General features: G+C 41.3%; 1 protein-coding gene across 2 annotated transcripts in view; it reads left to right on the top strand.

Moving 5' to 3' along the window:
- Nucleotides 1–26,923, top strand: part of Plce1 (phospholipase C epsilon 1) — a 286,564-nt gene that overhangs the window by 239,564 nt on the left and 20,077 nt on the right. For both annotated transcript variants that reach the window (XM_027407429.2, XM_027407428.2), the window contains exons 17-24: nt 1,958–2,065; nt 3,440–3,556; nt 4,702–4,860; nt 10,993–11,122; nt 15,090–15,211; nt 16,014–16,131; nt 24,011–24,142; nt 25,364–25,654. In XM_027407429.2, the coding sequence (XP_027263230.1) occupies nt 1,958–2,065; nt 3,440–3,556; nt 4,702–4,860; nt 10,993–11,122; nt 15,090–15,211; nt 16,014–16,131; nt 24,011–24,142; nt 25,364–25,654 (1,177 nt within the window). The remainder of the gene's footprint in view (nt 1–1,957; nt 2,066–3,439; nt 3,557–4,701; nt 4,861–10,992; nt 11,123–15,089; nt 15,212–16,013; nt 16,132–24,010; nt 24,143–25,363; nt 25,655–26,923) is intronic.

The following is a 26,923-nucleotide window of genomic DNA, read 5'->3' as shown; positions in this document are numbered from 1 at the left end:
TGTATGCTATCATATCATCTGCAAATAGTGATATTTTGACTTGTTCCTTTGCAATTTGTGTCCTCTTGATCTCCTTCGGTTATTTCATGCTCTAGCTAGAACTTCAAGTACTATATTGAATAGATATGGAGAGACTTGACAACCTTGTCTTGTTCATGATTTTAGAGGAATTGCTTTGAACTTCTCTCCATTTAACTTGATGTTGGCTATGGGCTTGCTGTCAACTGACTTTATTATGTTGAGGTATGTCCCTTGTATCTATAATCTCTCCAGGACTTTTATCATGAAGGGGTGTTGGATTTTTGTCAAAGAGCTTTATGGTATCTAATGAAATGGTCATGTGGAATTCTTCTTTTATTGTGTTTATATAGTGGATTACATTTACTGATTTTCATATATTGAACCATCTGTGCATCTCTGGGATGAAACCTACTTGATCATGATGGTTGATCTTTTTTGATGTGTTCTTGTGTTTTGGTTTGCAATCACATTGTTGAGTATTTTTACATCTGTGTTCATGACAGAAAATTGGTCTTTCTTTGTTGAGTTTTTATGTGGTTTGGATATCAGGCTGACTGTGACCTCATGAAATGAAATGGGCAATGTCCCTTCTGTTTCTATTTTGTGGAGTATTTTGAGGAGTATTGGTGTTGCTAACTCTGCTTTGAAAATCTGGTAGAATTCTGCTAAAACTGTCTGGCCCTAGGCTTTTTTGTTGTTATTGTTATTTTTAATTGTGAGACATTATGGCTTCTATTTCAGTAGAGGTTATAGGTCCATTTAAATTGTTTATCTGCCCTTGATTAAACTTTTGTTAGTGGTAACTATAGAGAAAATTATCTATTCCAGATTTTTCAACTTGATGGAGTACAGGTTTTAAAAATTATTCTCCTGGTTTCCTTGATATCTGTTGTTACATCCCTTTTTTCATTTCAGATTTTGTTATTTGGATATTCTCTCTTTTAGTTATTTTGAATATGAGTTTTTCTATCTTGATTTTCTTAAAGAAGAAACTCTTTGTTTCATTGATTCTTTATATTTTTCTCTTTGTTTACACCTCTTGGGTGGGCTTGCGTCTTTTTCTTTAAGAGCTTTCAGGTGTGCTGTTAAGTTGCTAATATGAGATCTCCCCAATTTCTCTATGTAGGCACTTAGTGCAGTGAACTTGTCTCTTAGAACTGCTTTCTTTGTGTATTATATATCCATTTTTATTGAATTCTAGAAAGTCTTTCATTTATTTCTGTCTTGATCCATTTTCATGCATCAAGTTATTCAATGGAGTTGTTCAATTTCCATGAGGTTGTAAACTTTCTGTTGTTTCTGATATCCGTCATTATTCTATAGTAGTCTGATAGGGTGCAGGGGTTATTTCAATTTTCTTGTATTTGTTGAGACTTGCTTTGTGTCTAAGCATGTGGTCAATTTAGAGAAAGTTCCATGAGGTATTGAGAAGAGGGTGCCTGCTGGAGTTGTGGGATGGGTTACAGCCACGAGACGGGGCAGGGAGGGGTGGATGGTCTGTGGGATCCACAGGAGATTACGCAGGGGAAAGAGAAGGCTGCAGCTGGTGTTCAGTTGCAGCCCTCTGGACAGGACTGGGGGATTGAGTGTGAAAGAACACAGAAAGGCCTCTAATTTTAAGATCTTCCATTTCAAAGAATGAAAGATACCTTTAAAAAGAAAAAAAAGAGAGCAATGATGCGTTCTTACACCCACTTTACCTTCTAACAATCTTCATTTCTGGTACTCTTCTCACACCGATTCGTTCTTTCCATCCCCGAGCCCATATTAATTATAACCTTTGACCAAAATGCCAATTATCTGTTTTTTTTATTTAATATCCAGCTTCTTTACACATAAAGGCAAATGTTGACTGATATGGACTGTGTGCTTGGTTCAATTTGAAGCTTTATCTCCCGGTGCTCATCCGGGGTGGATTCATTCATTGATCACACAGGTCCTCTTGCAAGGATGCAGGAGCATAGAGCTGGACTGCTGGGATGGAGATGATGGCATGCCCATTATTTATCATGGACATACACTGACGACCAAGATCCCCTTCAAGGTAATGCTTCCCATCAGATCACAGGGACCTTGTCTCCATTAAGTTACTCCCTCTACAAATCATACCTTAAGTTAGAGGTTCTGGCGCTAGATCTGGAAGCCCTTCAGAGTGTTTGCAGTACTGTGGGGGCCATGAACAGGTTCAATTTTCTGGGATTTGATCAAGAACTCTTACTAGATCCCTTTTCAGCTAAAATTTTGATAACTGTTACCTCATGTCAAGACACAGTGATATTGTTGCTATTTCTTTTCATATAATATAATGATGAATAAAGACAGAGGCCATTCTCTTCCTAGAGAAACTGCAGGCCATTTATCCTGCTATCTGGGCTGACAAAGGAAAATATCATGGTGATGTCCTGATGTCAGGAGATAATTAAGTAATTGCCATTGGAAAGTAATAAGAACCAGTTCCACCTGAGAAGATCCATTGTCCCGGAAGACTGGCCTTATTGGATTATTTTACATGCTACATAATTTATTAGTTTAGCTATGCAGTTACTCCTCCCTCAGTGGGTCTTGAGCTACCTAACATCATTTTTCTCTGAGCTATAGCAAGGCTGGGAAGGAATACGATTATATGGAGTCAAAGCTAAAATGCATTTTTTCTCCAACTCATTTTCTATTTATCATTCATAAAGCTCTTGCACTGTATATTGGTGAATACTATGTCTACAGACATACATTAAAAGATATGGTGTGTGCCATGTTGCAGGATTAACTATTTCAGTGTATCTTAGGCTTCATTATATTATACGCTATAACAAAAACAATGTCTTTTACTTAAGGTATTCTTTCTTGATATACTAGTTGTTGTTTTTTTTTTCAATTCAACATAGTGATAGCTGTCCCTTGTAGTTTGGAACAAGGCTCAATATGAATAATTTGATGTCTTTATACAAAATAGTCTAGTCTTTTGCTTGGTTTACAAACACATTTGGCCCTCTGTAGCTATGGGCTCTGCAACCTTGGACTCAATCATACAATTATAGGTACAAATGTGAGGTAAAATTGTGTCTGTAATGAATTTGTATACATTTTTCTTGTTATTATTTTGAAACAATGTATTCACATTATACTAGGGATTCAAATAGAAATTATTTGAAGTACATGGGAGGATAGACTTATAGAGATTATATGTCAATATCATGTCATTTTTATGAGATCTGAGCATCATATAGATTTCTATCTGCAGAAGTTCTGTAATTCACCTCCCACAGATATAGAGAGATAACTACACTTTGGGAAAGAGAAAAACCACTTTTGTTCAAAATCTGCTGTATGTAACAATTAAGACACTTTCTGTGGCTCGGTACCAGCCTATTGACTACCGCGAACAGACACCTAACTCTAAGCAGCTATTTGGCTCTTACAGGAAGTAGTGGAAGCAATTGATCGAAGTGCCTTCATCACCTCTGACCTGCCAATCATCATATCCATTGAGAACCACTGTTCATTGCCTCAGCAACGAAAAATGGCAGAGATTTTCAAGGTGAGCTTCATCTAAGACACTATTGTCTTTCACTTGTTGGCAGTATCTATATAGGGCAGATGTGGACCACAACATAGCTGGACTTTAGCCATGAAGCATGTTCTGATAGGGTTCTACAGACCTGAAAAATGGCATTGCTCAGAAAGCTTAGGCTTGTCCTAGGATGGTCTCTCTTTTCAATATAGGTATTGTTTTCTGATCTCCTGGCCCTTTCCAGGAAGCCCAGGAGGTAAGGATAAACCAATTCTCCAATACACCTGATACTACCAGGAGAAATACAAAATGGCACATGGCAGTTGTACATGGAAAAACTGAAACTGTTTCAGGGAAAGTCATATATTCTGTGACCCACACTGTATTCTAGGGATCCAAGTTAACAAGTTTGACTGTTCAGAACAGTTTCTGTGTTAATAGTAAGCTTCTTTATACTAGGGAAATGTAATGCTGACAGATTAAGAAGGGGATATTCCATAAGACGCCCCCCTTCTCCAGAGAGAGAAGCATTTGTAGAAATGTAGTTCTCACAAAAGGAGGGAGCACTAACATGGAAATGTCCTCCAATATCAATACCAACAAAACTTTGGCTTTTCATATTGTCTTAGCCCACACTTGGAATTTTTTGTTCTTATTTATTTAAAAATAAAAAGTGTCATATTTTCTATCCTTGTCTTGAGCGATCACCCTGTGTCTACCCTCTACCCATGGTCTCCTTAAGAGAGACAGTCTTCTTTGGAGACCAGTGCTCATAAGTCCTTGTGAAAATGATACGTATTCATCATCCATTGTTGGAGCAAATGCTCCCTGTTGCTTCTTGTCTCTTCTGTTCACTTGCAAAGCCACAGCCACTCATCAAATCTCTGCTTGCTTTCTTCTTTAATACATTAGACTCTGGAACATTTTCCTAAGTCATCACAGCTGGCTCCCTCTACAGACTGACCTAGGTCTTCCCCCTTGCCCTGAACACATCCCTTCCTTCCTGCAGGAAACCGCCAGGAGAATAAACAACCTCTTCTGAAGTTCCTTTTCCTGGGACTTCTCAAACAATTCAACGAAGTTGAGCTATCCAGTGCGTTTAGGGAATGTAAATGTATTTGTCAAGTAGAGGTAGAAGGCATTAATGGCGTATTTTCCTTTGTGCTTTGTAGAGCGTGTTTGGAGAAAAGCTGGTGGCTAAATTCTTATTCGAGACCGATTTCTCAGATGACCCAATGCTTCCCTCACCTGACCAACTCAGGAAGAAAGTGCTTCTTAAAAACAAGAAGCTAAAGGCCCATCAGACGCCAGTCGACATCCTGAAACAAAAGGTACTCCTCTCTGGTTAAGCAAGTTAGGGATATGTCATGGGTTTGAGACAAGGAAATTAATGTCGTTTGGACTTTTCAAATGACTTTCTGAGTAGCTGTGAGCCTTGAGATTCCTCAACTGAAACATTTGATTTGGGGATTTCTAGTTCATAGACCAATAGATTCTCTCCTCCCACTAATCTAAGTTTTATTTTGTGGATTGTACCCATGTGAAATGTACCTCTGTTGTTTAATTTGTTCTAAGCGGGAGGATGTGTGAGCCCTGCCTCGGCCTCTTGAATGCTGGATGGAAAGTCTGGGCTCCCCATGCTTCCTATGCATTCCTAAGAACATTAAAACTCTTATCACATGTATAAGGATATAATTCCTATATCCTGAAGGCCTGCCTTCAGGACTACCAGTCCTGTAAGCCTTGGTGTAGTTCTCTTTAGGGGTTCCAGCCACCCTGAGATCACAGTGTGCCGTGGTGGCCTGTTGATCACAAGATTGGTTCCACTCTCAACCATCATGCAAGAGTTCTGTGCTTAATCCCCAACCTATACATACGGGTCCAGGATATTCCAGGAAGTGTCTTCAAATTGCCTTTTGATTAAACATCATGGCTTTTGAAAACTTAACATGTCTCTCATATTTTTTTCCTCTCATTTTTTAAAAGATGGTGCCTTGTTATAATGGCCCAGGCTGGCCTAGAACTCCAGTCCTCCTATCTCAGTGTCCTGAGTGCTGGGATAAAAGGTGTGAGCCTCTCATACAATTTATATTGATTTGACTTTTGGGGGACAAGTCTTTCTGGATACCCCTGGCTTACCTTGAGTTTCACAGCAGTCCTCTTGCCTCAGCCTCTAGAGTATTGGAATTGAAGGTCTGTGCTCCCAAGCATGCATATGCATATATATATATATATATATATATATATATATATATATATATTCCTAAGAACATTAAAAATCTTATAAAAGTTGAAACATTTACAGGATATAATTCCTATTATATCCTTTATTTATATCTATATACCTACAAATATTATATGCAAAATAGACCTCACTGCTGAATCAATCAGCTTTACTTTTAGACTTAATTTCTGTTGGAAAACTCTGAATTTTTTTTAAAAATTCAGATAAGCCTTATATTCTCATCCCTATGATGACCATCTTGATATAGAATTTTTACTTCAAGATAGGCAGACGTCAGGGAAAAGAGGAGGAAGTGACATTCGTCCTTGTAGGTATTTACCGGGTAGATACAATGGTATTCCCTTGTCTCCTTTACGTCCTTGGGACCTTCTCTCAGGTGCTGCACATTCTTGAGTGTCCCTTTTACCTGACCTCAAGCATCACACAGAGATGCTTCGTGGGTGAGAGCTCTGCCTCTCTTTAAACAGGATTGGACCCCTGAGAAAAATATAGGGAAGAGGGGAGTGAAGTCAGCTGTGCTCTTGTTTTCCAGTGAACCTATTGTTTAAATGATATATTCACACACAGAGATGCCGAAGGCCCAGATGTGGACTCCTTTAAAAAGTGCCCAAGAGAATGACGGCAAGATGGCTCAGCAATTGAGAGCACTGGCTGCTCTTCCAGAGAATTCAAGGTTCCATTCCCAGCTCACAACCTGCTGTAACTCCAGTCCCAGGGGATCTGGCACCCTCTTCTGGCCTCTGCAGGCACTGCACACACGTAATACATAAATAAATACGCAGACAAAACATCCCCACACATAAAAATTGTTTTTAATTAAGAAGTGCCTCAACCTACATATCCTTAGAAACAGCTGAACTCAGATGTACACATTCTACAACTGAAGACCACACAACCCCAAAGCAAGAGTTGTTCAATCAGTCACCTTCAGATGTCAGGCAGGAAAGACCAGCGTAAGGAGGCCCTGGAAACATGACAGATGGAAGTGTTGAGGGCAGACTGTGCATGCCCCCACAACTGAACAGCCCTAATCAAATTACTTTAAAATAACTTAAAATATTACCTCCACTGAGCACCCACAGTGTGTCCCTATAATTCTAGCTACCAAGGAAGCTGGGGCAGGACGACTACCACAGCCCAAAAACTGGGGATTAACCTGGGAAACACAGTGAGACCCCTATCTCTTTTAAGAATAAAAGTGTTGTTCTAATGGTTCTCAACCTGAGCGTCCAGACCCCCTTAGCAAACCTCTGTTTCCAAAAAATATTTACATTATGATCCATAACAGTAGTAAAATTACAGTTATGAAGTAGCAACAAAAATCAAAAGGTCACAACATTAGGAGGGTTGAAAGCCACCACACTAGCCAAAAAAGTCTGTTGTGGAGCTGAAGTTCCCCCAAGGCCCCAAAAGTTTCAAATCTTCTCTAAGAGCATCTCACTCTAAGGCTTCTCCAGGCAACTGGTGTTTGCTTCATTTCCGAAAGCTGTAAGAACTGTATGTGGGCTTTGTAGTGAAGCTTTATAACTAAGGTGGTAACATGTGTGCGTATACTCTAACTGGTCTTCCTTAGATGTCAGTGACTGGCCACCCAGCAGGGGATGCTGTTTCTGCCAGAACACTGTTCCCACACACTATTTCCTTTCCTCCTCCTCCCCCACCATCTTCTCAGTTTTTATTTTATATATTTTATTTTGTTGTATACAGGTCCATTGTTTAAAAGAAAAACAAGAGCACAGGAGTAGGGTGAGGTAGAAGAAGCAGCTAATATAGAATGCATTACCAAGCGCAGAGTAGCATAGTTCAGCACGGATGGTATGTGTATAAAAGGAGAGCCGAAAGAATGCATACTGCTTCAAAGAGGGAGCGGGGAAGAAAGGGACTCGGGAAGGAGGCACTAGATAGAGTGGGAAATGCTGCACCGGAGATCATGACACCCTTTAGCATGTTTACTGAAGGCTGGAGAGCCCTGTGTTCTGAGGTGTGTTTGGCTAAGCTGCTGTTCCCAGGCTTGCCTTGCATTTTGTGGCTAAGCTCTCAGTTTTTCCACACTAGCCATTAGCACCCACAAAGCTCCCTAGACCCACTTTGAGAAATCTGAGCCTGGACAGTGAGCATTTAATAATCTAGGTGTCCAGCCCTGTAGAGTATTGAATCGTGACGTGAACACAGCCTCCACTGCATCTTACCTATTTGTACATTTTTTTACAAAGGTAATACAGCCTCATTTAAAAAAAAAAAAAAACAGGGAAGTGTTTAAGTGTTTAAGTGGCTAAGCATGTAAAAGCACATGTAGTCAAGCTTGACATTAGTTCACTTCCCTGGACCCATATGGTGGAAGGAAAGTACCAACTCCCTGGAGTTGTCCTTTGAACTCCATACCTATGATGACATGAATTCACACACACACACACACACACACACACACACACACACACACACACACACACACAGTACAACAAAATAAAAAAATGTAATTTCTAATTTTGTTAAATGTTTAAAAATTAAAATTAATGGCAAGATGGCACACACCTTTAATCTCAGAATTTGGGAGGCATAGGCAGGTGGATCTCTGAGTTTGAAGCCAGATTGGTTTACAGACCGAGGGCCAGGACAACCAGAGCTACACAAAGAAGCCCTGTCAAGGAAAAAATTCATAACTTTGGTAACATTCATAGCTACAAGTTAGGGGATCTGTCTTAACTAGGTTTCTATTGCTGTGGTAAAATGCCATGACCAAAAGCAGGTTTTGGAGAAAGGTGTTTAATCTAGCTTCCAGCTCTCAGGTCACAGTTCATTGTCAATGGAAATCAGAACAGGAACTCAAGATAGAAACCTGGAGGCAAATGCCGATGCAAAGGCCATGGAGGAATGCTGCTTACTGGCTTGTTCCTCGTGGCTTGCACAACTTGATTTTTTTTTTCTACCACCCAGGACCACCAGCCAGGGATGGCACCACCCACAGTGAGCTGGGCCCTTTCACATCAGTCATCAATCAAGAACATGTTCGATGAGCTTGCCTACAGGCTCTATAGGCTGTCTAGAGGCCAATCTGATGGGCACATTTTCTCAGTTGAGGTTCCCTCTTCCCTAATGACTGCAGCTTATGTCAAGTTGGCATAAAACTAGCCAGCATAGAGTCCAAGAGTAGAAATGAAAGCAAACCATGTCTTTACTTTCTTTTGGTTTTTTATGTTAACGAAGGAGAGAGTTCACATGTGGAGGTCAAAGGACACCTTCAGGAGTTAGTTTTCTCCTTCTAGCATGGGATCCAGGAATCCAATCCAGGTTGCCATGTTTGTGTGGCAAGTGTTTTTAGTCACTGAGCCATTCTGTCAGCTCATGTCTTTACATGCACTCATTTCTAATTTAGCAATTCCCCTGATTATAAATATGGGGGGAAACCAAGTAGCTTAGGCAATACCTAATGTATATCTTTTTCACTGGGAGAAATGACAGCTTTCTTAACTCATAGATGTTGATAATACCACCAAGAATTATTTATGTTCATCCTGTATTCAAAAATATCACTTGACCCACTATTACATGTTTTGACACATTTCCTAATTTTTGTTTTAATGATTTATTTTTATTATCTTTAATTATATGTGTGCGTGCGTGTGTGTGTGTGTGTGTGTGTGTGTGTGTGTGTGTGAGAGAGAGAGAGAGAGAGAGAGAGAGAGAGAGAGAGTGCTTGTGCACATACTGTAGGTGTAGGTACTTGTGGGAGGCCAAAAGCATCAGATCCCCCTGCAGTTGAACTTACTATTTTTAAAAAAATATTTTTGTATTATTTTATGTATATGAGTGTTTCTTTTGCATGTATTTTTATTCGCTGTGAGCACACCTGGTGCATCAGATCCCCCAGAACTGGGGTTATGAGTGGTTATGAGCTACCACATGGGTGCCGGGAATCGAAACCAGATCTTTTGCAAGCACAAGCACTCTTAGCTGCTGAGCCATCTCCCCCAGGCCTGGAACTGAGCATCTACATATGCACTCTTGACCACTGAGCCATCTGTTCAGCCCCAGGTTTCCTAAAATTTCTAAGCCTGTTTCGTTATTTTGATTTATAGTTCTGATAACGTCTGTTGAAAAAGTGTTTTCTAAACTAGCAACTGTTCTTTTGGTCTGCTTGTCCACAGGGATTCTAGCATTGTTCTCAAGGTCAGAGGACTTTCAATATTATTTTAAGACAGAAAAAAAATTAGTTTCTTAGCTGAGACTTCCTGCTCTAAAATTGATGGGCTGTTTCACTCAGTCCCTTGGGACTGATGCTAGTTTTCCAAGCATTAGAGTTTTCTCTTGCAGGACTTCCCAGAGAGCCTAGGAATCCAGACACCACACGAGTTTCTTGTGATTGTTTCTAAAAGCTCCCAAGTTCTTCAAGGATGTTGACATTCACCTAAAAAGCTGTATCTAGAGTTTTTAGGGTCCAAGACTGGGCTATGGCTTCCCCAACAAACTAAGCTCAACCAGTGGCCCTCAATGTGTCAATTAGAAGCACATGTATTGATGTAAAGCAATGAGAAGAGATCTATTTGGTGTGACTCCCCTGGGAGAAAGAACAGATGGAGGAACTCAGTGACCTCAAGTCCATGTTCAGGACACTGGCAGGAACTTTAGCTTTACATGGAAGGAGAGAGTGTGCACTGTTAACCAGTCCGGTCAATGGTGTGGTCAAGCTCATCATTGTCTCAGCATGGACCTGTCAGGTGGTCCGAAGAAGTCCTTATTCCTTGAGGGACAATGAGATTCTTGGGAGAGTACTGCTGATTCAGGGAACAGTCTTCCATCCTGGATACCTGCCCTTATCTGGGGGCGGGGGTCTGTTCCGTGAGGTTCTGCTGTTCTGGGAACCCAAGGTGACTTAAGAGGAAAGGTTAAGGCTAGTGGCTTCTCTCTATTCCTTAGCCTTGATGGGAGATGAGACAGGTTAGGTGGACACTGCCTGAGTGATTATCATGCCCGTGTGCCGAGTGAAGCGAGTAACTCCAAGTAGAGAAGCCAGATACAAAATGAAATCCAAGATGCTACTCTGGTTTTCGTTATCTGTGGGCCCAAATGAGGAATGAAAGCCTCAGCAAGGGCCTTTCTATTGCATCCTCTCTCAAAAGAACCCAAAGGGACAATCCACTTTCATCAATCTAGTAAGCACTAGGTGGTGGTTTTAAAGGTTAAGTTGCATGCACAGTCTTTAATTATTACTGTTTTACAGGCTCATCAGTTAGCATCCATGCAAGCACAGGCTTTCACTGGTGGGAGTGCCAACCCCCCACCTGCCAGTAACGAGGAAGAGGAAGATGAAGAGGATGAATATGATTATGATTATGAATCCCTTTCGGATGGTAAGAGAAAAAGAGCCTGCTTCTGTGAGCAGGGAAATGCTTAGGTAATTTTTCTTCCCCCTGCCCCCCAAAAAAATAAATCTGGAACTCCATAGATAAACAATAGAGATGATTTTAAAAATGTCTGGGAGTTTGAAAATCCAGTCACTTAGTGAGGACCAGGGAAGAGCAGGGGCTCTGTTAAGCGTCACAACCACACTCCAGGAAGATAAGGACAGCACAGGAAGCAGAGGTGGAGGGGCCATGGGGGTGTCTTTCCTAACATGGGCTTGTAGAGGAAGAGGTGGAGTAATAGCAGAAAAACACATTTTCAGCCTTTGAGTTTCTGGAGTGGTAGAAGCTCTTGGCATTCGTTTCAGACTGTGCCTAAATCCTCCCCACCCCCCAACCCGCCCCTCGACATCTGCAAGCCACAGCTTCACTGCCCAGTGCTCTCGACCACATTGTCATACTGTCCCTCTGGTAGTCTGTCACCAAGAAGAGGAGCATCTGTCTCCTTCCTCCCTGTTCTCAGGTTACTAAACAAACAAGACATTTCTGTCCAGCCCCACTGAAGAGAAAACCATGAGCATGGCTAATGACACAACTTTTAAAAGTCAAATAAGTCATGTTAACTAAAGGTTCCTAGTGAAGCGTTCTTCTGAAGTCAGAACTCACACATATTAGTGTCATTAGCAGGAGATTGCAAAATGTTTTCTCCCACAGCATTACTAAGGGCCGGTTTTCACTTTGCTGACCTCTAAAAGGCAACAGTATTCCCATGAGGAAATCTCAAGGTTTCTATTTGTATAATTTTTTTTAATGAGACCTAATTCTTTGTTTAGTCCTGGCTGACCTGCAAGTCTTGATCCTCCTAATTCCATCTCCTACATAGTATTATGTATTGGGCTGAGGGTTTGGCTCAGTGGTAGAGCCTTTGCCTCCTATAACAAAGGCCCCATGACCCCTGACACACACATGCTGCTTAAGGTAGACTATTTGCTAACAGTGTAGTTGTTCCCATACTAGTAACCATTTCCCATTGATGTAAGACCACCACCACATGCCAGCTTCTCATACTCGTTTGTTTCCAATCATGTTTCAGTTCAGAGCCTTCATTACTGGTGACAGTCTAGTTGTGTTCTGACCTAAAACATAATACTAAGCGATATCCATTTAATTTTTAGCCTTCATAATAGTTGACTGTTTCATGCCATCAGTTAAAGGCCTAAGTATTTGATCTAAAATACCATGAGGTAATAAAAGGGATAAAATTTGAATGGAGTCAAGGCAATCTATTAACATCCTAGTCCTAAAAAGTCATGAGAATATGAAATGTTATATATTGACACATTAACCTCATGGAAATGCCAGGGAGCAAAACAAATTGATTCAGAGATTAAAATGAGAAATTATACTTAAGAAATCAGCCAGTCTGCTGCCTTTAATCCCAGCACTTGGGAGGCAGAGGCAGGCAGATCTCTATGAGTTCGAGGCCAGCCTGGTCTATAATTCAAGTTCCCAGACAGCCAGGGCTACACAGAGAGACTCAAACACAAAACAAACACCAAAACAAAAAAAGAAAGAAAGAAAGAAAGAAAGAAAGAAAGAAAGGAAGGAAGGAAGGAAGGAAGGAAGGAAGGAAGGAAGGAAGGAAGGAAGGAAGAAAGAAATCAGTCAACCCAGATGTTATTTTTTTCCTGTAATAAGTTGGTCTACCAGAATATAAATTCTTCTCAATCATTAATTACTCTTGGGCTTTTTTGTACTTTTGAGAACAGGAATTTGGGCTTTTAAAATTATTGTTCTTAAGCCAGGCATTGGTGGCACACGCCTTTAATCCCAGCACTCGGGAGGCAGAGGCAGGCAGATCTCTGTGAGTTCGAGGCCAGCCTGGTCTCCAGAGCAAGTGCCAGGATAGGCTCCAAAAGCTACACAGAGAAACCCTGTCTTGGTATTTATTCATTTATTTATTTATTTGCAAATGGCAAAACGAACAGAGGAGAGAAAGATCTTTCTGGTTTAGTTTTGCACAGGGGAGTAAAATTTATCTCTGCTTCCCATTAATTTTTAATTAGTCCCATTGGTTGTATAAAGCTGGGGTAGAGCTTTTGTTGAAAGTGGAGGCCCACCAGGCTCTACTCCCATGGCATATGAGACTTTGGACAATGACTTTTCACCCCTGTGAACCATAAGTCCCTCTGATATGTCATGAAAAAGTTCGGTCGAGTGTTTGGTGATTGCTCCCCACTCTGCCCCACGTACAAACACTTCCAACACAAACATCTGGGATCTATGACAGCTGAAGTTCACTGTCACAGTTATTTCCCATTTCACTTAAAAGTTCCCTCTGGCTGGCTGACTTCCAAATAGGCCTTGAAGTTATGGCATGCCTTGTGAAATTTGTCCTATGACAGCTCACATAGGCAACCATTAAATGCCTTAGCAAGCATATGATTTTGATGGTGGTTGCAGTGCCTCTCTCATCTCTCTGAGTTTAATTAAAGCTGTATCAGGAATGTTACAGTCCTCACTAACTAGTAATAGGAATGAACAGCTTATGGCATGATTAGCATTAACAATGTTTGCTTTTTTTTTTTTTTTTTTTTTGAGACAATGTCTCATACAGCCCAGACTGTCCTTGAATGCTCTATGTAGTTGAAGACGACCTTGAACTCCTGATCCTTTTGTATCCACTACCCAAGGACCAGGATTGGCTGCATTTCCATTATTGCCAGTCCTTGTATTTGTGGCAGTCAAGATATGAGGCCTCTGAGTCACTTCCTATTTCACTCATCTTTCGATCTAAGCCGACCTAACCGGTGCTTTGTGCCACACCTTCAGTTGATTTATCTGGCTCAGTCTTAATTCTCCTTACCTGTATTTTCTTTCTGATTCTGTTTTCTCTGTAGCAGATGTCCTTACTGCTTCCCCTCTTCCTAACAGTCAGGAAGGTAAACACCGTTTGAACCGGTATTTTAACTGCATGGATGTCCGAATTAAGTCTCTACTGTCTTGGGTCTGGTTAGCATGAAGTTGTGACACTTCTGTGCATAGAAATGCGGTGAAATTGTTAACCTCTTGGTAAGCTGCATGGCCCTGACTTGCTATAAGGAGATCTTGGTCTAAGCATTTGTAGTCCAAAAAGATAGTAAATCTGGAATGAGATCTTAGCTCTCTCGTTTTTTCACTTTAAAAGAGTACAATCATGATATAATTCTTAGACTTTTACATTTGTTCTGAATAGAGATGCCCTTATCTACACATAGAAATATTTGCATTTTGGGGGCTGGAGAGATGGCTCAGTGCCGAAGAGCACTGGCTACTCTTCCAAAGGACCCGGGTTCAATTCCCAGCACCCACACGGCAGCTCACAGCTGACTGTAATTTAATTCTGTGGAATCTGACACCTTCATATAGATATACATCCAGGCAAAACACCAATGCACTGAACATAAATAATTTTTTAAAAATGTATTCTTAAGATGCAATTTTTATAACTTTATAACTTAAAAATTTATGACTTAAAAACAACAATCATGAAAACTTTATTTTCCAATTAATTTACATTAAGGAAACTTTGCATCATACATAGCAATACGTCTTCTCCCATGAATACTGGCCTTGACATTTCAAGAAGCTTCATTTCAAAGGAAGGCTGGTGAACTCATGAATGCACCACCTAGAAGTGGTGCCATTCGATCGCCCCAGACCTGTGAGCTGACAGCCTCTTGACAATGGATTCCACCAGCTGTGCAAGATGAGCCTTCTCACTTAGATTATGTCTATATGGTACCAGAACTACTGGTAAATGAGCCCATAAAACCAAGGCTAAATATATAACCCAAGTTTTAAATTGTGCTTCAAGCCATCATTTTAGTAATGCATAGCCGGCGCCTCAGTCTTGTAGATCCTCGCAGGTGGCTGGACACCCTCACACAAAGCCCTGAAGGTTCTTCCTCACTGAAGCCTGATTGCTCATTTTCAGACAATATCCTGGAAGACAAACCTGAAAACAAATCATGTGCTGATAAGCTTCAGTTTGAGTACAATGAAGAAATCCCCAAGAGGATCAAGAAAGCGGATAGCTCTTCTTGCAATAAGGGAAAGGTAGGAGACAGCTTCTTCTTTATGTGGCTCTTGGAACTTGGTAGTCTGTCCCTTTCTTCTGGGACTCCACTCCCCTCCCTTTCTCACTCAGTTTCCCTCAGATGCCAAAGGCCACATGGAGATGTCACAAGACACCTGTCTGCCACTTGTCATTATTTCACCCAGCCAATACCTACTAGAGGTATCTGTGTGGCAGGCACTGGAGTGGTAAAGGGTAGGGATGGTTTAGTGGTAAATTATGTTTGCAGATTAGAAAAAAAAAAAACATAGTGATCTCACTGTATTGTCGGAAGATCGAGAACAGGCTCTCATGGAAGATGCTGTGTAAGAATAAAGTTTTGCCCAAGTCCAAAGAAACAGGGCATTCAGGCCAAGAGGACAATTTGGTTGTTCAAGAAATTGTAAGAGGTTTTTAAGTCATTTACACCAAGAAGATAAAAGGAAAGCAGATTATGAAGAGTTAGCAAAAGTAACACAGAGACCAGAAAGACACATGCAGCATCCAGGCCTCGCCCTCAGGTACCTCACAGCTACAGTGTCAAAAATGTGAGCCAAAGCTCATAAATCATCAATCCTCTATTAATTCAACCAACGTGTATAAACTTATATTATCTATAAGATAATGGATTCCGTCATGAGAGACAGGAAGGATGAACCAGACATACCCCTTTCCCTCAGAAAGGTGCTGGCATAGGAGTGTGAAGAAATGCTGAGTATGGGGAAAGTCTAGAGAAAGTGCTTTGGGGATCCAGAGTGAGGGGACTCCATCTTCTGGTAAAACGGTGTCATTTTCCCTTGAAAGGTGTATGACATGGAACTGGGGGAGGAGTTTTACCTCCCTCAGAACAAAAAGGAAAGCAGACAGATTGCACCAGAGCTCTCTGACCTCATCATCTACTGCCAGGCAGTAAAATTTCCAGGTAAGAGTAGTCAATAACCATCTCTAATATTTAAAGTCACTAAAGAATGAAAGTGTACTATTTAATGGGGTATGGTATTATGATATACCTTGAAATAACTGAATGGTGTGACTGAAATAAATAATTCCCATAGATGATCTCTGACTTTCCACAATAATTCTCCAAGGTTAGTGGATTTCCACTTGTACTTCTCAAATGATTTGTTTATTTTTATTTTATGTACAGGGGTGTTTTATCTGTGTGAATATATGTGGTACTTTCAGACACTAGAAGAAGGCATTGACTCCCTTGGAACTGGAGTTATGGACACCTGTGAGCCGCCACGTGGGTGCTGGGAACTGAACTCAGGTCTTCTGTTAGAACAGCAAGTGCTCTTCACTGGTGAGCCATCTTCTCAGCGTCCTCCTACCCAGTTTTAAATAAAACAAATTCTGAGACACAACAAGTAATTTCACCAAGATTTCAGAACATCCTTGTAAAGAGTCTTATTTGAAAACTACAGAAACTGACCTAAGCAAAGAAAGAAATTTGGCAGCTGATGTTCTTTTTAAAAAATGTAGCACGGGGATGGATAATCAATTCTCCAGTCCAGGCCAGTTCAGGGCACACCCCTTCCCTCTGTCATTCTCCTACTGGCCACTGTGTTTAAGAGGGGAAGTCATAGCCAACTAGTGCTTAATGTGATGAGCTGCCTCAAAAAATGTATTCAGTCGGGTGGTGGTGGCACACACCTTTAGTCCCAACACTTGGGAGGCAGAGGCAGGCAAATCTCTGTGAGTTTGAGGCCAGCCTGGTCTACAGAGTGAGTGCCAGGACAGCTAGGAATGTTACATGGGGAAACCCTATCTCAAAAAGAAAGAAAGAAGATAAAAAGAAGGAAAAGAAAAAGAAAAATGGATTCAATTCATTTAATAAATGATAGTTCTATGAATGTATCTGTCTGTCTCCAAAGCCCTCCCTAAACTGCATCTACTCTCCCTTTCTCATCTGGGTGTATTATCAGTGTTTTATCAACCCAATTGTGTGTCCCATAAGTGGAAACCAAGAGGTAAAAAAAAAATAAGAATAAGTAAAAAGGTAGAAGTCAGCAAAAATAATCTCATGAAGAACAAATAAAAAACTCGTGTGTCCAAGAACTCTGAGGAGGGGAAAGAGCTAGTATTGGAAGATGTGTCTGAATGTCAGTGTATAGGGCATATAAAGTTGGCCAGGACACAGGAGTCAGAGTGCCAACCCTCATCTTTTCAAGATGTGCTGAACTCAGGTCCTGGCAAGTACCACTTCTCATACTGCACCTGGCAACAGGGACAGAGAATATCTTGTATAATATTGGAGACTTAGATCTTAAGATGATAGTGTCCATATTACACACCATATGAAAAACAAAAAATCACAGAATTTTCTCAATTTTAAGTTTCCTTCCCGAAACTATAAAACTTTTGGCAGTTGCTACTGCTCATCTGCTAGTAAATCCTGTTGAAGTGGATATGAATGAATGAATGAATGAATGAATGAATGAATGAATGAAGAATGAATATGCAGCAAATATATCAAAAACATACAAGAAGGTAGCATTTAAACTTAGTTTTATGTGGTTGGAGAGATGGCCCAGCAATCTCTTGCATAGGACCCAGGTTTGGTTCCCACAACCTACATTAAATGGCTCACAACCACCTCTAATTCCAGTTCCAGGAGATTCAATGCCTTCTTCTGGCCTCTTTGAGCACCAGGTATCCACATGTTGTACACATACACAAATAGGCACACATACATACACCTAAAACGTTGAATGTTTTAGTTTCATGGGGCATGACTTATGACACATAAGTAAGTATGGCGTGGTTGCACTTATACACCAGCGATGTTCATCTCATCATAGAGGAAGAAAGTTAACCTGTCAGCATCAGATCAAGCGTGAGAGCCATATTGTTCAAGAATCAACACAAGCACTATAATCCTAGCACTCAGGTGGCAAAGCCAAGAGAATTGCCACAAGTTGGAAGCCAGTATGGTCTAATGTAGTGAATTCTAGACCAGTCTGAACTATAGAGTGAGCCCCTGTCTCAAAAAAAAGATAGAAAGAAAGAATGAAAGAAAGGAAGGAAGGAATAAAGAAAGAAAGAATATCACTATTGCTTCATGTTTCATTCTTTATAAATAACACTAGAAATATAGAAACAATGCAACTGGCTTTGTCTTTTCTCAAGGACTGAGGAAACTGGGAGCCCAAATTCCCATGGATATTTCAATTTAGTGGTAAAGATAAAATTATGCCAAATAGAGAATTATGATAGTGTCAGGGAGCCATTTGGTCCAACCCTGACTTGAAGTGTAACATGAGCATGTAGTTGTTTTTTGTTTGCTTGTTTGGTTGGTTTGGTTTTTTGTTTTGATTATATAGCTTTGGCTGTCCTCTGTATAGATCAGGCTGGACTTGAACTCATAGAGATCCACCTTGCCTCTGCCTCCTAAGTGCTTAGATTAGAGGCATGCACCACCACACCAGCCTATTGATCCTCATGTATTGTTTTAAAACATTTACAAAGCATGTATTATTTCCTTAAGATTTTATTTTTATTTAGGGGTGTGTGTGTGTGTGTGTGTGTGTGTGTGTGTGTCCCAGCAGATGAGACAAGGGCCTGGGATCCTCAGAGTTGGAATAACAAGCTATTGTTAGCCATCTGCTGTGGGTATTGGAAACTGAATGCAGGTCCTCTGCAAGAGCAGCAGGTGCTCTTAGCCACTGATCTGTCCCTCTGACCTGACACAGCACATACTTTACAGGCTGTTTGTTAGCAATTGAAGTTTCTCTACCCCATCTATAATTTTATGTCCTTTCTCAGAATAACTAAAATTATGTTCTTGCATTACTGTTATAATAACCTCTAAAAAATTAACTGCTTTTATAAATTTTTCTTATGTACATGTCGTGACCCAGCATGTCTCAGCCTTAGTCCATGGGGTTCTACCTGAGTGGGGGGTGTGAATATGGAAGCTCCAAGCAACCCAATGGTGATAAAGACCAAACACAGGCATCTTGTCATCTTCAGAGAGCTCTCAGTTCCATGTTGTGGAACTAGAGTCATTTCTTTATTAGCCATCTTTTCTGGTGTTTTTTAACCATCCTGCTAATATCACGAGGCAACCATTTCTCTCTTTGTTCCCTTGCTGCTCTGGCTGCTCTCCTCTCTTCCTAACCTTCTATATTCACAAGTTATTCACATACCTGTCTTCGGAGCTTTCCAGTGCTCCATGTTTAGTGAGATCCAAGGCTGAATCTCAAAATATTCTATAGCGGAAATACTTTGGTCCCCCACATGTACTTGAGTGTAACAATAAGTCTTTACTCCATCCACCCGAGCCCTGCCGCCACGTGGGCACCCAGAATAACACACAGAGTCTTATATTGGTTTACAATGCTGCTGGCCAATTGACTAGGATTTCTTATATGCTAGCTCAGTCTTAATTATCTTAAATCTATATATTTTATAAGACTTATCGAGGACGTCCTCTTCCCGGGATCACATGGCGGCTCCGTAGAGAAGAGAGCAGGAGCTTATATTCTAAGTCTGCCTGCTATGTTACTTCCTGCCTGGATCTCAAGACTTTACTACATTTCCCAGAATCCTCCTTGATTCGAGTCGCACCTATCTTTCTTTCCTATTGGCCAACAATATTTTATTTATCAACCAATAAGACAAACATGTCCACAGGACATTCCCCATCATATGAGGAATTATAAAATGTTTATTTTGTTACCTTACTGGTTTTGTGTTTGATAAATTAATAAGTTACCATCTCAGTTTCAGTGAATCTCACTTTTCAGCATTATCTAGTGTGGCCCCAGGAGCACAGGCCTATGGTCTAGCTGCTTCAAAGGCTGAGGCAGAATTGTGAATTGGAAGCTTGTCTACAGAAGGCCATCCTAGGCAACTTTAAATGATCTTTCTCAAACCAAAAAAAAAAAAAAAAATCGGGATTATTAGCTCAGTAAACTTTTCTGGCATTTGTGAAGACTGAAAGATTAAAATACACATGTGAGCACACACACACTCACACACAAGGTTCCCTAAGAGTAAAATAACCTAGCAAGGCAGTGGTAGCACATGGCTTTAATTCCAGCACTCAGGAAGCAGAGGCAGATCTCTGTGAGTTCCAGGCCAGCCTGGTCTACAAAGCAAGTTCCAGGACAGCCAGGACTATTAAATAGAGAAACCCTGTCTCAAAAAACAAAAACAAAAACAAAAACAAAAATTCACAGTTGTGAACCTATTCAGTGGCCCAGCAAGAAGTAGAGCTTGGGTGTCTCAATTCCCAGGGCTGTGTTCTTTCTTAGGATTAGGGAAATAACTGAAGCTCTTTATGTTTATATTGGCTATAGGATTTGTTTCTCAGTTACATTCAATCCATACACCTCCATAGCTTTTCTTCCTCCTTCTAATAGGAAAAGGGGGGCATGGTATTTTCTCATGTTGCCCACCTTCCTAATTTGTGAATACTTCCCAGCAAGCTTCCCTATATGCCCACCTCTCATCAGACATGTACTGTGGTCTTTATCATAGTCTGGCCTTCTGTTCAGACAGAAGATACTCAGGGTTAGGATGCAGCTCAGTGGCTGAGTGCTTGCCAGCATGCACAAAGCCCTGAACCAACCAGTATCATAAAGAATAAATAAGAATGTTCTCAGCTTGGCCCATCCTCCCTAACCACTTTTACCAATGCTCAAACTCCAAGGCCAAGAGTCTTGATGAAGAATCTGAGAGTCTTCAGTCCATCATGGTGTCTTCTTTTGCAGGCCTCCATGCATTTATAATCATGTGTTTATGTTCCTAATTATTTAATTAATCTCTAATTATTTCTGATGGCAAATATCCTTAGTACTTACCGTGTGTGTGTGTGTGTGTGTGTGTGTGTGTGTGTTTATCCCCTTCTTGGAATGTGAAGTCCCTCCCATTTAAAAAAATATATGTATGGGTATTTTGCCTGCCTGTATGTCTGTGTACAGTGCCCCATTTCCAGTCTCCAAGTTCACTGTCTACACATGGTACACAATCATACAGGCAGGCAAAATACTCATAAATAATTTTTAATGGACTCTGCATCCCAAGAAGGGACCAGTGTCCAGTGTGTGTGTGTGTGTGTGTGTGTGTGTGTCCAGAGAAATATTAGATGACAAAGTCATTAGGCAAGATTTATTCTGGCTGTTGTCTGTGACTTTGTCCAACACCAATACCCTCTTTGAGCCTCAGTTTTCTGAACCCATTGTCTGTGCTCCCCCCTCATTGAAAATAGATTATTTTCACATCAATATATACTGATTACAGTTTTCCTCCCCCCACTCCTTCCAGTGCCCCCTCCACTAAATCTGGATCCCGTTCTGTCTCTCATTAGAAAACAACAGGCTTCTAAGAAATAGCAACAGAACAACACAATAAAATATAGTAAGATAAAACAAAAACCATCACATCAAAGTTGGGCCAGGAAAACCAACAGAAAGAAAAGAGCCCAAGAGAGGACACAAGAACCAGAGACCTGCTCGTTCACATACTCTAATCCCATAGAAACACTAAACTGAAAGCCATAACATACACAGAAGACCTGTTGCAGACCTGTGCAAGCCTTGTGCTTGCTTCTTCCATCTCTGTGAGTTCATATGACCTTTGCTCAGTTGATTTAATGGGTCTTGTTCTCAAGGGGCACTCTATCTGCCTCATCTTCCACAGGGTTCTAAGTATTCCAGAGTCAGTCAGTCAGTCAGTCAGTCAGTCAGTCAATCTCCAGTCTCTCTCTCCCTCTCCCTCTCCCCCTCTCCCCCTCTCCCTCCCCTTCCCCTCTCCCTCTCCCTCTCCCTCCCTCTCCCTCTCCCTCCCCTCTCCTCTCCTCTCTCTCTCCCCCTCTCCTCTCCCTCTCCCTCTCTCCCCCTCTCCCTCTCCCTCCTCTCCCCCTCCCTCTCCCCTCTCCTCTCCCTCCCCCTCCTCTCCCTCTCCCTCTCTCTCCCCTCTCCCTCTCCCTCCCCCTCTCCCTCTCCTCCCCTCTCCCTCCCCCCTCTCCTCTCCCTTCCCCCCTCTCCCTCCCCTCCTCTCTCCTTCCCTCCTCCTCTCCCCCCCTCCCTCTCCTTCTCCCCTCTCCTCTCCCTCCCTGTCTCTCCCCCTCCCTCTCCCTCTCCCTTTCCCTCTCCCTTTCCCTCTCCCTTTCCCTCCATAATGTGGCTGTGGATATCTGTGTTTGTTCCCATCTGCTGCAGGAGGAAGCCTCACTCACGATGGCTGCATCTATGAGTATAGCAGGATATTATTGAGGGTCATTTCATCACTCTTTTTTTTTAAGTAGTATTTGGATTTACCTTTGGTCCCTGGGCTATCTGGACCCTGGTTCTTGGTCATGCCAGCAGTGTCAGATACTGATCATCTATACTGTTAAACACTTCTGTCCTTTCTCTGCTGGCGTTCCTTCCATTTTCTGAAGACCTCCCAGCTGCTGCAGAATGTGGAGTCATTCTCTAACAGCAATAAGGATGAGTTCATGTCAACTAGCCTCCTTGGAGTCTTTAAGTCACTCTTCTTATACTAGAGTTGGGTCTATGTGGTAGGCACTCATTTTCTCACTCAGCAAATATGAACTGAGTTCCTGCTGTGCACCAGGCACTGTGCCTGCCACAAAGGGCCCAGGAGTAATTGGACCAGGAGTGAGAAAGAAAACCCATAAAACATCATCATTATATCTTTCCCACTGAACCTTCAGACTGCTCCTATGAGTAAGTTCCTATAGTCACACTCCTTTTTAGATAAGAAAAAACCTATGGTTTGGTCAAAAATCATGCCAGATGGATTTTTAAATTTTTTGTGTTTTTTTTAATTATAATTACATCATTTCCTCCTTCCCCTTTTGCCCTCCAAACCATCCCATATTATCCCTCCTTTTTCACTTTCAAGCTCACAGCCTATTTTGTTTTTTACTGTTGAGTGTGTGTGTGTGTGTGTGTGTGTGTGTGTGTGTGTGTGTGTGTGTGTGTGCATGTATGTATATTCCTAAATATGTAGTACAACCTGCTTGGTCTGTATACTGTTACTTGTATATATGTTTTGGGGGCTGACCATACAAGTATTAGACAACCAATTGATGTGCTCTTCACTGGGCATAACTATTTCTCCCTCTTTCAGCATTTTTTAATTGACCAGTACAGAAAACCACATCCAATCAGAAGGCAGAGTTGTGGAGCCTGGTCCCAAAGGATATATCTATAAAACAACTCCTGTACCTAAGGCTCAGGGATCATTGTGGAAGAGGGGCAGAAAGATTGTAACAGCCAGAAGACTTGAGAATTTACTATGAGATTGTGTCTCCTGGGAAGAAGCTACACCCATACTCTCACCAATGTGACTGTCTAAACTTGAGCTAAACAAAGACAACAATAATAAGTTAAGCATACTAATATGGATGGATGAAAGCCCACAAGGCCTTAACAAAGAATACCAGAAGGCTTATAATGTCGACAATATTGTGCCCTGGCTCATATTCATCCTTTCATCTCCCCTAGTTGAATTGTTAGCTCTAGGAATTAGATCTTAACTGTTGCATATTCCCTAAGTGCAATGCTTGTGTGTGTGTGTGTGTGTGTGTGTGTGTGTGTGTGTGTGTTGTAATTTGGGGATTACTCTTTAATAACCATGCAATGTTTGTTGCATCTGTCTAGAAATTAAATAAACTTTGCTAGAATTGCCTACAATACTATTATCAACCATGTTAAAGTGTAATGGGTCTTCTGTGCTGTGTAACAAGGGAATAGTAGGACTTCAATATAAACATTAACAAGGATGGAAAATGTTGAGCTCTCTTGCCTGTGGCTTTTGGCTTATTTATTTTCTTTTTATGAGAACAGGCCTGTCAACTCTAAATTCATCTGGCTCTAGCAGAGGGAAAGAAAGGAAAAGCAGGAAGTCCATTTTTGGCAACAATCCTGGCAGAATGAGCCCAGGGGAGACAGCATCCTTCAACAGAACATCTGGAAAAAGTAAAGCCACCTTCTCTCGGTGTTTTCGCTTGGTCCTGCATACTGGGTGACTCAGACACTTCTCTGTCTAACCACTTCCCTTGAATTTTGAAATTCACTTTTATTTTCAGAGATGTTTACACAATCCAAGTACAACATAAATATTTTTGATTATTAATTTATTCTCTTAACTCACTAAAAATAGCATTTTTACTGAAGATAGTCTCACATTGTTTGCCTCAAAAGTAAAATTGGAAGCACCTTACACAGTTCAGATGGTTCCTGGAACTGTGCCTTTTATCCACAAGATACATCATCTTATTTCTAATTACTTTTTATTGTAAATATAATAAATTCCCCTACTTAAAGGATATGCAAGATGATTAAAATTCCTTTCCATTATCAGTGTCATGATGCTGTTTCTTAGAGTTGACCCACTGGGAAGTTCACTGTAATTTGTTCAAGAAAAATAAAATTCTTTTAAGGAAAATCCAAATGGGATGTAATCAAACATAGTTGCTTAACTTCTTAATTGCTCTCAGTGGTCACACAACAGTCTGTACATTTTTCTGTCTTTTCCTCTGTGTGCCTGTGTGTTATTTCTTTATATGGGTATTTATTAACTATGTCACCAGTAGAACATTTGGTTTGCTTATGGGGTTTTGTTTTCTTGTGAGTTTTATACAGTTACAAAGAGACTTTGTATTTCTAAAGATTACACACAGAACAAAGACTACTGAGGCAAAAGGACTTCTAGATTTAAATTGGTGTTACTATCTTCGTGTTATTTTTGATTGTGTGTGTGTGTGTGTGTGTGTGTGTGTGTGTGTGTGTGTGTGAACTGAACCTAGATCCTTGTGCACGATAGATGTGTGCCCTATCACTAAGCCACAACTCACCTTGCTACTCTCATTTTTTTTAAGATTTATTTATTATGTATACAGTATTCTGGCATGTAGTTGGTTGTGAGCCACCATGTGGTTGCTGGGAATTGAACTCTGGAAGATCAGGCAGTGCTCTTAACCTCTGAGCCATCTCTCCAGCCCTGCTACTCTCATTTTAAAACTCAGTTGCCACCATGTTTCAAGGTAGCAAACTAACTCACAAGTAAAATTCTAGCTATATTCTGCTCTGCTTCCTTGTTGCAACTGTATGTTTGGTGTTCTGTTGGGGTTAATCTTCTGAAAAGGTTTGAAGTTTTGACATTAACCAGAGACTGATCTTTTGCGGGGGGGGGTCTAGGTTCTTATGAAGGAATTCGGCAAACCTGGGAGGAATCGTGTTCTCCACTCAGCCCAAGCACATCCCTCAGCGCTATCATTAGAACTCCCAAATGCTACCATATCTCCTCACTGAATGAAAACGCCGCCAAACGTCTGTGTCGCAGGTATTCTCAGAAACTGATCCAGCACACCGCTTGTCAGCTACTGAGGACCTACCCGGCAGCGACCCGAATCGACTCATCCAATCCCAACCCCCTCATGTTCTGGCTCCATGGGATACAGCTTGTAGCCCTCAACTACCAGACGGATGGTAAGGAACCTGCGTCCTGCCCTGTCTCTGCATCTTCTCGTGTTCAGCAAATGCATTTCCATAAACATTTCTCATGATTGAAAAAAAAGAGTTCAGACTGGGGCACACGTACGTGGCGGAGGAATACAAAGGATGGGAAGTAGGAAGCTGTCAGGAATTGTGCTCCTGACGTTTTAGAGTTGGTCCGATAGAGAAGTGGGTGATGACGCTTTTAAAAGCACGTTGTAAACACAAACTGCTCTTTATCGACTTATGCCCAGCTGAATTTTAAAGCTCTATGAGGGCAGGAATTCCCTGTCATCGCTTAATTAACCCTTTGTTTCTGCAAGTCAGAAAGTAGCGGCCTGTGAATTCCAGCACTCCAGAAGCTGTGGGAAGAGACTGACAAGTCCAAGGCTGGCTTGAGCTACATAGGGAGCTTGTCTCAAAGAAAAATGTAGTAGTGTTATTCAAACATTGTTCAGAAGCTTCGCTTGCGCGAGGCTGCAGGGTGCCTTAGTAAGTTCAGGTTCTCTGGGAGTTCGGGGACTAAGACATTTTGTTTCCATGTGGTGGTGATGATGGAAAATGAGTAATGTTTCCTAGAAACTCATGCAAAATCTAGTCTTTCCTTTGGACAGCAGAGGTGCCAGCAGCCCCACTGTTCACCTCGCGTGAACGGAATCTGAACCTGTGCTGAACCATAAACTACAGTGTGGCCCTGTCTCAAGCTGAGATCAGACCACAGCTCTTAGCTCTGGGATAGTGAGGTGCCTGGCACTGGTGTCAACTACAGCTGACACTAAAGACATCTACTAATTGATATTTGCCATGCTTTGTTTCACCCTCACCATATTTACTGTCTTTAGTTGAGTGTGCATAGGACAGTGTAGACGGAGCAGCAACTCAAAAAGCTCCTAGCCCTGGAGAAGCACTGCACAATGTTAACTCTCTTTAAGGGTATTTGATAAGCTGAAAAAAAAAAAGTATGATTTGGACTCACAAATGGAAATAATGGCACAATATTTTCAGAGTCATAAAAGTTTGCTTTTCCATTTCTTTTCAATCTTTCACAAGTGGCCTGTGGCTTCGCCGCCTTGGCTCTGTCTATAGCCCCCCGTGTCCAAGGCTTCCTGAGCTATTATGCTACTTAAGTTTTTAAGTGCACCAAAATAACTAACAGAATGGTTTCCTCAAAGAAAGGTACGTATGCTTGGCTTGGGATACAACCTGCTACTCAAGTGCCAGGATTGGTGCAGACACGCTGGCTCCAAAGATGGCAAAGGGCAC

This window comes from Cricetulus griseus, chromosome 3 (assembly GCF_003668045.3).
Source record: "Cricetulus griseus strain 17A/GY chromosome 3, alternate assembly CriGri-PICRH-1.0, whole genome shotgun sequence".
Lineage (NCBI taxonomy): Eukaryota > Metazoa > Chordata > Mammalia > Rodentia > Cricetidae > Cricetulus > Cricetulus griseus.
The sequence above is the reverse complement of the archived record's forward strand: the minus strand, read 5'-3'. Positions and strand labels throughout refer to the sequence as shown.